The following is a 12,109-nucleotide window of genomic DNA, read 5'->3' as shown; positions in this document are numbered from 1 at the left end:
GCTATTTCAATTTCTTAATAAACTTAAATATCAAAGTCAATAATTAGCAATTAGATTATAATAGCATGTATAGATTTCGAAGTCATTATATATCCAACTGAATCACGTACGGAGAAACCTTCAAGATTACTTTCTTTATTACTACGTTGTTTGTTTGCATCTACTCAAAGATGATTTCCAGTAAGTCTTGAAGCATATCTTTGCCATCGAATGGAATAACAAAAAAGTTAATATTCTGATACTCCATTAATTGAGCAATTTGGATGTTTTCCTTTTGCTAAAAAACACAATAATGCGTACTGTTAATCATAAGAAACAAAGAGTACGTATTACTGTGTAGTTTTTAAGCATATATATAGGTAATGACGTACAGGATAAGGAAATTTATGCCTTTTATTTTATTTTTTCCTCATAGCATAATTAACCTCGTTTCTAATTGTCATATTCTAAAATACAAGAAAAAACGTTCTAACACCGAAATAAAGAAAGAAAAACCTTCAGATAAAAGACACTTCCTTTAAATGGAATCGAGATCTCCTTAATTTTCTTCCGCGGTTGACATTCTTTTATTTATTTATCTTTTAATTAAGACATATACATTATTTTGACACTAAATTCTCGAATATTGTTATTGTTATAGTGGTACAATTAAGAGACATCTCACGTAGACAAAAACATATATTCTTATATATCATCAATTATCGGGGAAAAAAAAGTATGGATATCTTTTAATTTTCAAAATAACTTAATTGATAAAAGTTGTCAATCATAGGGTACAATCGTGTCTGTGAATAGTAAATCATACGTTAGTAACAGTAAGTAAGTTCTAAAGCATTTACTATTAAACGTATAAGGATATCCGATCCATGTCTTGGAATTACAGAATCCGATTTCTTCTTCGAGGTTGACATTATGAAATTTCGCAGATAAGTTCACCCTTGATTCTGCGCGATTCTGTGGACTACATGGCATTGCATTGTTGGCTAAGGATAATGAGTAAACTCCACCATATCATACCGATAAGGATGGAACTTAGGAGAGAGATGAACTCACCACTAACAAATTAATGTTATTTTTACAATCATATTAATATGAAATATTTATTAGTTTTATTAATAATTAATTTTTATTAAAATTCAACCGATCATTTTAGTTGATTTTTTTAATTATATTTTTTATTTCATGCAAAACAACATGTTGGTCTAACAAATTAATGTTTTGTCTGAATTAGAGATGAAATAGATAAGAAAGGAATAAGAAAATAAAAATAAAAATATATTATTTGAATTTGAATGGGTGAAAATTAAAATAACATAAAAAAATCTCCATTTGTTATAAGGGGAAAAAGAGAGGGAAATAAATAAATAAAAATATAATTTTTATAAATAAAAAATATAATTATATAATTATTATATTAATTAAAAAATTACTCTATTATTTTTTTTAAAAAGATATTTATTTAATTTTATGAAGTTATATCACTAAAAAAATTATTTAAGTTTTCAAAAAAAATAAAAAGATAAATGAGAGAGATACTTCATAAACTCTCTCCAAATCATCCAATCCAACATAGGGGTAAAGGATAGAAAACAGGATGGGGGTGGGGTGAAAGAAAAGTAAATATTCTCTTCTATTAATTTTCTTTTTGAATATTTAGATATTTATTATGTGGTTTTTTTTAAATAGATTAAAGAAATGAGTTTTTTTTTCTAATAACTTTATTGTATGTATACGTGGTTAGAAATTAAATATTTATTATCATGCTTAACCGATATGTAATTATCTACTGTAATATCATATAAATGAGTGATCAAATTATTTAAAAAATAATTATGAAAGAATTAGTTTTCATTTCTATGCTTTAATTCTTTTAATCTAACGACTAAATATAAGTTACTCGCTAAATTATTAGATAAATTAAAATCAGAACGAAAGAGTAAGTATACTCTTTTAGAGTTAATAATATTATTAAGAGAGTTTATCTTTATTTTTCTTTTAATCTAAAAGTTAAAAGGTGATATAGTCCATCCGAAATTAAAAATTTTCATGAAGTCTTAATTTTAAATTCTGTAAAATGAAAAAAAAATATTAAGATAAGAAATTTATTAAAGATAGCAAACCAAATTTTATAATAAAGATTACTAATTAGAAAATTTGATAAATATCTTACACCAATATCATGATAGTTTAATTAAAAAAAAGGCGAGTAACTCATTAGTCTCATACATTAAAAAAAATGAATAAAAATTAATTTAAGAATTACTTTTGAAAAATTATCCTTCATTAGAATCATTAGATTATGAAAAAATAGCAGATAAGAATAAGAAAATAACTCTTTAAAAGTATACTTAAATGTAATTTTGGTTTTTCTTTTTAAAAATAATATTTAATTTTTCTATTTTTTAGAATTTGTAATTTTAATTACTTTATTTTAAAATAGACTTTTACTTCCTCACATTTTGTAAAATCTACTATTTTGATCATTCTGTTAAATTAAAAATGTTAACGATTAAAATGTTGACTATAACTTGATTAAATAAATAATTTTATATTATGTCACTAAATCTAGTCACATAGGTTAGTTTCTTACTTATCTATACTTTTCAAATTTGATGGAAGGCAAAATTATAGATTTTTCAAATTTGATGGAAGGCAAAATTATAGATTTTAAGAAATTGAAGGACTAAATATTTTTATTTTAAAATAAGAGGACCAAATTTATATATTTTAAAAAATATGAAGATTAAATATTTTTATTTTAAAATAAATGAAAATAATATTGCAGATTTTAAATAATAAAAAAATCAAAATTACATTTAACCCTTGAAATTACTTTTGAAATAATTTCTTCAATGCTTTTTTTTTTCTCTCTGTCTCTATGCACACACATATTATGTGAAAATCAAATTATATTTGATATAACTTACAACAACTATTTCACTGCCACTAAATTTACATAAAATATGAATTTTGTTGATCAGCCATTGAATTATAATAAAATATTACCTTCATTAATAAATTTTAGTTAAAAAATATTAAAAGAAAGCATGTTCTTTTTCACGTTATTCACCCACAAGTATTCATGGCTATGGAGTGTTTATAAATTAAAAGAGTTTATTTAAATTTATAAAAAATGAAAAAAAATATTTTACACATGATTAGTATATAACTTTCTTTATTATATAAATAAAATTTTATTATAAGTATATTTATTATTTATTTATTAAAAAAGAAAATGACATAACACAATATGTCAAATTGTCAATCATTCGTGTAGGGTAAGGTAAGAAACGCAATAGTAAAGAACTGAAAGGAAGAGACGCAGGGAGTGTCCCACAATGAGGGCAACATCTCTTATATAACATGGGCTTCTTTTGCTATGTCTACCCCTTCCAACCCACTTTTTTCCTCTATTTTTTTTTCTATTTGATTAGATTGACATGACCCCTCTGACATATGTGTGTCTTTGCATGGATGCCAATTCATAAAACGGTGTCGTCTTCCTCTCATTAACCCACCCTACTAGTGGCTAATATATACCAATTCCATCATACTAAAGCAAAAGTGGTGTGTGTGAGAGAGTAATAAAGATCCAATGTCTCCCCAAAGGAATATCACATGGGTGATAGGTGTCGATGGACGGTTGATGTTTGATTCTTTTCAGTCACACCCAATACTTCTCTTTACCCCTACAATTTAAAGCCAAACTAAACCTAATATCATCTTACATTATATATTATTTAGGGGAGGAATTAAATTATTTCAATAGTTACTTTTCATTCTATTATTTAATTTGTTGAAATTTAATAATTATAATAAGTAATTTATATTAATTATTAAATTTTAAAAGAATGAAAAATAATTTGATCCTCCTTATTATCTATATCAATATAAGAAATAATATACAAACACTTATATAATAAATATTTATTTAATATTTTTATTATATTATATTACTTAATATATTTTTTCCTTTTCTCACTTAGGATGTCTTATAACATAGTGATGGCCAAACATCTGCATCTTATATATATATATATATATATATATATATATATATATATATATATATATATATATCAATTTCTTTACCAATGCCAACTGGTTTTTGAACTTTGCGTTATTCTAAGCCACGGAGTTTTGATATATGCTTCCAATCAAACTAACGAAAAATGTGCACATGTCAATCTAACATAGTATTTGTTAAAAAGTTAACCTAATCCTTTTTGTGATCAAAAGTTATTTCTTAATTCTTGCACATTTATATATAAAATAAATCTTGAGAAGATTTTAACACTTAAGCATGTTAAAAATGAAATTATAAATATAAGATAATTGAGAAGTATAGCATATACACTATACTTATTCTCGTAATTAACTAAATATTGATTTCATTTTTGTGAAGCACTTTTTCTCTCTCATCCATGTCCATTCCATGATGTGAGTGGGAGTGAGAGATAGCCAACAATAGTACGCATAAACAGAGGTAGTGCATAGACCTAGCTAGCTAAGAGGGTGGTGAGTTTCACATTCACATAGATACATACATCTTATTTTTTCATTGGGAAGGAAAACTCTGAGTTAAGTTGCAGAGACACACGTTAACCCTGTGTGAAGCCTCTGTGTCTCCACCTGCATTATTCAACACACAGTAACAGCACTGGTAGTAGTAGTAGTAGTGTTTGTTTGAGAGAGAGAGAGAGAGAGACAACAAGCAACACTGTTGATGCACAGAAGGAAGAAGATAGACTACACAATCCCAAGGGAGGACTGATCTGAATCTGAATCTGATTCCCACCATTTACTTTTTACAGGCTATAGAGCCAAGAGCCCAAAAATCCCTATTGTTCTGACTGACTATCCATTTAGGTTCTTTGGAGTTTTCTACAAATAAAGAACTCAGCCTCATTTCCGGGAGTACTCTCTGGACAATTATATGCAGTGCTCTTTTTGAGAAAAACAGTGTTAGGTGGGGACTAGCTACTAGGAACAACTGATCCAAGCCAAAGGGGTAGATCAGCTATTACTATTCCTGTAAAATAAATGCATATATTATATATGTACCGTGTGGAGTTTTAGTTTTTTACATAGTGAGTGAGAGAGAGAAACAAAAAGAAAAGAGAGAGCTCTTTCATTTTCATTCCTTTCAAGGGTTTAACACAAACTTCTTATTACTTTTGAAACTATGATAGGGTTTGGAGGGAACAGTTGCAGTGAGCTTTCTGAGATGGACATGACGAACATGGAAACTAATAGGAAGTTTCTTTCTCTGCCTCTCAGTAACAACAACAACTCTGGTGATAATAGAAGGGTACCTGTCACTAGCAATAGCATCGCTCAGGAACATCACTACAGCCACCACCACAACCCCACCGACACTTGCAGTGTGAGGGATAAAATCATGGCACATCCTCTTTTTCCTCGTCTCTTATCCTCTTACCTCAATTGCCTCAAGGTGATGATGAACTCTTAATTGTTTTCCATATTCACATAAATACACGCATATCTCTTTCCTTTTCTTCCTAGTACAAATATCATGGACTCTTGTAATTAACTTGTAAACTAAAATTGCACTCATATCTCTACTTCTCTTTTCTGTTGTGGTTTTTCTTTTAGAGATTTTGTTTATTTTTCATGCTTTGCTTGTGTTTGATGGTGTGAGCGGAGCACTTTCAGGTTGGAGCACCTCCTGAAGTGGTGGCTAGCTTAGAGGAGTCATATGCAAAATATGAGTCCTTCAATGCATCATCAGGAAGGATAGGAGGTGGTTCAATAGGTGAAGATCCAGCTCTGGACCAGTTCATGGAGGCTTACTGTGAGATGCTCATTAAGTATGAGCAAGAGCTTACAAAACCCTTCAAAGAAGCCATGCTTTTCTTCTCAAGAATTGAGTGCCAGCTCAAAGCCCTAGCAGTTTCATCAGATTTTGGTGATTAATTAATTACCCTTAAAATCATTATTTGCTCCTACACTTCTCTGAGTACTGTGGAACAGTTATGGACTTCGATTTCTTGTTTGGGAAAGTAGGTGCTGGTGAGCTACAAAGATTGGGTGCCAGTGTGCGTCAGAAAGAACTTAATTAGTAATAATCCATGCTGTGTGGTCTATATGGGAGAGAAAAGAAAAGCGAATGAATTAGCAGCATAGTCATGGATCGTTGTTTTACTACTATGAAATTACTTGAAATCAACCCGTGTGGAAAGGTTTTGGTTAGAGGCTACGTAAGTAGTGATGAATCACGGTTTAACTTGTTATCCTTGGTGAAAGTGGTAGTTCTCCTAGCCTGTGTCAATGTCTTTAAACCTTCTGTGGAAGTATGCTGCTAGCATTGAAGGGATCCATGCTGCTAGCTAATTTGAATAACTCTGATCTTCAGAAGCAATGTCTTTCAAAGCTTAATGCTTAATGTTGGTATTAAATATTAATATTAAGTGGTAGAGTAATGATAACCACACAGCTGATGGTGCAATTAATACAAAAAAAAAAAAAAGGAAAACCACATCTGCGTGTGCTGGATAAATGTGTTTCTACCAAGAATGATGTGATGCTAAATTTATTTGTTTATTATATACTTATCATCTGAATTAGTTGAAAAGAGTTAGTCAAATTACCTTTCTCGTCATAAATAGTATGATTAGTTATAAAGGACTTCGATTAAAAACCTTTATAGTGTTTTTAAGAATGTTAATAGTAATGGGTCCAAGGTGTTTGAATTATTAGGTCAAAAAGTTTGAAAACGATTATGAGTCCATATTACTGCTTGAGGGGAAATCAAGAAAAATGAGATTTTGTTTTATTATTCTAATGATGAAAAGTTTATTAGAAAACCAATGCTGCTTAATTAAGTGACCCATTGATAATCTTGATGGCTTTCCGGTTATTTTTTAAAGGGATTTTTCTTTTTGGTTCGTGTGACCTTGGTGTTTCTCATTATTTCATACGTACTCAGTGAGTTGTCACCTCTTGCAAGGCACTAGTCTTCTTTCTTTCTGTTTAATTCCTTCTCTTCATTTAGATGCATGGTTCTCTCTGTCAAAGTCCCTTAAGAAGTTAGTTGAAAAAAGGAAATTCCTTGTCTTATCTTCTGTTGCCATATGTTTCCTTGTCAATTTGTTCCCTCTGTAGCTTAATTAAAAAAAAACAAATGTAAATTTTGAGTTTGCATGACTATTGTTATTTCCTTCCTTATTATTTCCTCTAGTGGTGGATGAAAGGGTTACATTTTTATCTCTAAGAGTGAACCATATCTCTTGTGTATATTAGCTTACTTTTTTTGAGTAAAGGTTGTACCCTTGAATGGCCTTTTATAATATGAAGTTATTATCTGTATGCATGATGAGATACATTTTGCACTGATCTAAAGTTCAGTTTTTTTCTTTGCAACTTTCTACTATTTAGTAACAAAGCTAGTGTGTAATAAAGAAAATATTGTAAATCAAATTTAGTTTTTATAACATGTTTTTGTCATTTCTTAGGTAATGCATGTCATTTGATAATTCAGAAAAATGAACACATAATCTTAATATAATGCTTTCTTATATATATATATATATATATATATATATATATATATATATATATATATATATATATATATTCTTATCATATTATTCTACTAATCCTCTAATTAGTACTTTATGAAAATTGTATTAATTAAATGAATAATTAAAGTTATTTAATTTCTTAGAAATATAAAAAAGTCAATACTTTCTTTATCTAGTAAGGGGATTAGTAGGATTTAGAATTATTTGATATATTATGTTTATTTAATAGTATTTCTGGATTACATGTCAATAGTTATAACTGACATGCAATTTTATGATGTCAATATTTTCCTGTTGTATATTTGTCTGCATGAATATTGTTTTTACGGATAACTTTTAATTATTCCATTTTGTTGTGGCAATTTGAAGGTCAAAGTGAAACATCTTCAAAGAATGAGGTTGATGTTCATGAAAACAACCTAGATTCTCAAGCTGAAGACCGGGAACTCAAAGTCCAGCTTTTGCGCAAGTATAGTGGATATCTAGGGAGCCTCAAGAAGGAATTTTTGAAGAAGAAAAAGAATGGAAAGTTGCCAAAGGAAGCTCGGCAACAGCTACTTGATTGGTGGAACAGGCATTATAAATGGCCATACCCTTCGGTAACTAAAATTCTATATCCTTTATAAACCATGCATACTAGAGAAATGCTAGTTACATCCTTTTTAATTTTAACAAACTCTTTATTAATTATTTGCTGAAATTTATTAAAAATCACAAAATTTTGTGCGTTACATTTCATACTTAATGAATCTCATTATGATTTTGTATTTTTAAATAGCAGAGAGAGTGTATTGTAGAGTGTGGTGTTAGTGCTAGCACTTCTCTTTACAGTTTAGACTATCCTTCACAATATTTTAGCATATATTTTGATAAATATTCATACTTTCATTACAATACCTTGTTTTCTTAATATTTTCACCAAAATATAGAAACATTTGATGGTGCTATAGCTTTAGTATTAATTAGAAAATCCTGGTAATTAATATGAATTGCAATACTGAAACGTTAAATTAATTGTTAGTATGTTGGTATCAACAGCCAATTGTGCATTAATTCATAAGTTTTGTTTTATATATATCCGATTACTAATCTTACGTTATGGGCAATGGTGAATGTGATTGGATGAACATGTAGGAATCTCAAAAGCAGGCACTTGCAGAATCCACAGGCCTAGATATGAAACAGATCAACAACTGGTTCATCAATCAGAGAAAACGCCATTGGAAGCCTTCTGAGGATATGCAATTTGCCGTGATGGATGCAACTAACTACTACATGGAAAATGTTATGTGCAAGCCATTTCCCATGGATAGCATGCCTATGCTTCTTTAACTCAATCCTCTACCACTAGAATATCCAAAAGCTGAGCCGAAAACCCTATCTTTTTTTAAGTTGCCTAGGTACCCAAGTTGCTATAATGTCATTGATGCATGTTTTACTTTAAAATTGTAGAAAGCAGGATGAAAATTCTACCTTATTATCCCTGAACTGCAATCTGTAACTCTAAGTGAGCGGGAATCTAACTAGCTATATACTCTATTATCTACACTGTTTGTGCAGATCACTAGAGATGTCGTGTATGTGTAGTTTCCTAATTTAATGAATATAATTTGTTTTAATACATACGTAAATGCATATATGAATGTACTGAAAAATGATAAAAAAAAAAGTGAATTTACTGGAAAGAAACCTACATTGTATTGATTCATCAAGCAAAGGACTTCATTGTTATTTTTTTTAACAACATATTGTATTATATATACTCATATTTTCCCACATCACTTAGGTTAAGCAACGGTGATGAACACATCAGTTGTACTTGTATATAATTATAATTATCATTTGTCGAAAAATTTCTTGATTCATATTATGTGCAATATATTTTGTTTGTGTTAGAAATGTTGTGGGTACGTACGAGCAATATTTAGTTATATTTATTATGAACATATAAAATAATATTATAATACAATTTTGAGAGATCGATCCAATTGTTAAAATTGTTCGGTTAAAATTATAAAAAGATTAATAAATTTGAAAAAATAAAAATTCAAATTTTCATTATATTAAAAGTTATAATATTTATAATTGTAATAAAAATGCTTCTTTAAATGAGAAAACATGCTTCAATACTTAATTGAAATGCTTAGTGTCCAAATTTATAAAACACTACAAAATTCTACAATAAATTGTACATCAAGGCAGCGTTTTCATAAATTTCCTACTATTATTATATATATATAATCTTCAAGTTATTATACATTAGTTATTTTTTAGGTTATTTTTAGTATAATTAATTGAAAACTCAAAGACTAACTAAAAGTTCAACAATTAGTTAAAAATTGAAAAATTAACTTATTAAACTATAACTATTTAGTAAAATTAGTTGTTGAAGTAATTGAAAAGTATAAAATAAAAAAAATAATAAAATAATTTATTTGAAAAAGGATAATCATAAAATTAGATAAATATATTGATGATAAAATATAAAAAAATTAAAAATAAATATTTTAAAAAATATTACTTTAAATTTCAAAAAATATTATAAATCTTTAAGAAATTAAAAAAAATAGTTTATTTACAGTTAAACAAGTAGGTTTTTCAAGTAGTAAAAAAAAATTAACAGAAAATATCTTATAAAGTGTAGTCCTTAGTGTTCATAAAAATTTTCTTAATATATTGCGAAAAAGATATGTATAAAGCTGAAAGGAAAAAAATTGTTCGAAAATTTTGAAATATTTTAGGAATAACGAGTTAGAAAGGGAAAAAACTGTTGAGAAAATATCATAGGCTATTTCATTATATAAAATTATAAATTATTGAAAAACATTTTTTAAGAAAAAAAAATATTATTTTCCCTTCGAAATCTGTAAATAATTTCAAATAATATGACCCGACCCGACCCAGGTCATTCAAACCCAAACCCATAGCTCAAATTTCTAAACTGTGCGTTTTGTTGATTGGGTGCGTTAGGGGTTTCTAATTTTTGTAACAGAGCGAAACACTTCCGTCAGTGGTGTCCGCATATCCTTCCCGCCGATAACCTTTCCGGTGATCGTTCTTCGCTCACGCACGCGTTACGGTAATCCTTTCTCTCTTTTTGGTTCTTAATCTGAATCTATTCACAACTTGACATTTAGTTAGTTTGTTAGTTGTTTGAGTAGTTCATTCCCTTTGTTGGTTCCAATTTGCAATCATGTTTTAGTTTGTATCGATGATTGAGTCTTCCTTTATCACGTTGAATCGCAGTTGATAAATGATAACCTGTGTTGGCCGGGTTCTAACAGCTCTTGTGATTTATCTAACTTGCATATTTGCCTACCACTTGCTTGATGAAATGCCTGAGCTAATGTCATTGTACAAATCTTTTAGAGTAAATTACATTGACACCTCCTGAGGTTTCACCAATTTTCTCCCGATTTCCTTCTGTTTTTTACCCTTACACTAAACCCTCTTAATTGTTTGAAGAACATTACACTGATACCTCTTATACATTACATTGACTCACTTAATTGTTTGAAAACATTACACGGTGTACCCCTTTTAGGTGGTTGCTTTAAATTTTAAAAATAAAATAAAAGAAGAGAGTTTTGTTATGTGCAATCTCAAGCAATCTTAGGGGAGTGTCTGTGTAATTTACTCAATCTTTTATTATCATCTTCTTTAATCTGTTCTCGTTTCAATAGCAAGGAGGTTTTATAAATGCCTGCTTATCTTTCCTTCACTACTTTATTTGCATATACTTTTGTCACTCTCTAACTGGTTTCTTCAATGTGAGTTATTCAAGGTAAGATTTTCTGTTCTGCTTGCATCAAGTTGTTTCTTTTGGTATCTAGTTAGAGTATGAAAAACATATTAACTTGATTTTTTTTCTTAATGCTGTTCTGACTTCAAGCTGAAGGCATGAATGCGTTCAAGGCATACAAGGCCTGTGTGCCAATTGCTTGGAGCCCCAATATCTATATAACTCTGGTGAGGGGTATTCCAGGGACCAGGAGGCTCCATAGGCGCACTTTGGAAGCACTTCGCTTGCGCAAATGCAATCGAACTGTCATGCGATGGAACACACCTACAGTTAGGGGAATGCTCCAACAGGTTTTAGCAAAAGCTCTACCCAAGTCCATTTTGCTGCTTGAAATTACTTGTCTCCTTGTATACTGACATTGGTAAGCTTTGTAATTAATATAGGTCAAGAGGTTAGTTGTTATCGAGACAGAGGAAATGTACAAGGCACGCAAGCAGAAGGAGGAAGCACACAGAGCTCTTCGGTCTCCATTTGTCATAAGTCACAAACCTCCCTCGGTTACTGATGCTTTATAAAGTCTTCTGCATTCTTAAAGATATTATCTTCTTGCTACTAGAACTATCCAATGCCATTGTTTAAAGCTTTGGTATCAAATGGACAAAATTTTGCTTTGAAGATCATGTCGTAGTTTGATTCTATGATTCTGTAGTGTTTTCTACTCATAACATTAGTCAAATTCAGGCCTCTGCTCATGACCTGGTTATCAAGTGGTTCATTTATTTATATCTAGTTTGGGAATATTTATAATTTATTCCATAATTTC

General features: G+C 29.3%; 2 protein-coding genes across 4 annotated transcripts; both read left to right on the top strand.

Annotated features, from left to right (window-relative positions):
* Positions 1–4,430: 4,430 nt before the first annotated feature.
* On the top strand, positions 4,431–9,167 carry LOC114400301 (homeobox protein knotted-1-like LET6). Of its 3 annotated transcripts, none has more exons than XM_028362713.1 (5): positions 4,431–4,969; positions 5,193–5,455; positions 5,677–5,929; positions 7,914–8,143; positions 8,679–9,167. In XM_028362713.1, exons 2-5 carry the CDS (start codon positions 5,228–5,230, stop codon positions 8,874–8,876), a joined length of 909 nt encoding a protein of 302 aa, XP_028218514.1. In that variant the 5' UTR covers positions 4,431–4,969; positions 5,193–5,227; the 3' UTR covers positions 8,877–9,167. The 3 variants fall into 3 exon arrangements, with proteins under 3 accessions (XP_028218514.1, XP_028218508.1, XP_028218498.1); XM_028362707.1 differs by having other exon boundaries at positions 4,431–5,011; XM_028362697.1 differs by lacking the exon at positions 4,431–4,969 and having other exon boundaries at positions 5,035–5,455.
* A 1,323-nt stretch (positions 9,168–10,490) lies between these two features.
* Positions 10,491–12,105, top strand: LOC114400296 (50S ribosomal protein L30-like). Its single transcript, XM_028362683.1, has 3 exons — positions 10,491–10,623; positions 11,437–11,636; positions 11,730–12,105. The coding sequence occupies exons 2-3, from the start codon at positions 11,445–11,447 to the stop codon at positions 11,859–11,861; spliced, it is 324 nt and encodes a 107-aa protein (XP_028218484.1). The 5' UTR covers positions 10,491–10,623; positions 11,437–11,444; the 3' UTR covers positions 11,862–12,105.
* Positions 12,106–12,109: the final 4 nt, after the last annotated feature.

This window comes from Glycine soja, chromosome 2 (assembly GCF_004193775.1).
Source record: "Glycine soja cultivar W05 chromosome 2, ASM419377v2, whole genome shotgun sequence".
NCBI lineage: Eukaryota > Viridiplantae > Streptophyta > Magnoliopsida > Fabales > Fabaceae > Glycine > Glycine soja.
This window is presented reverse-complemented; position numbering and strand designations above follow the sequence as displayed.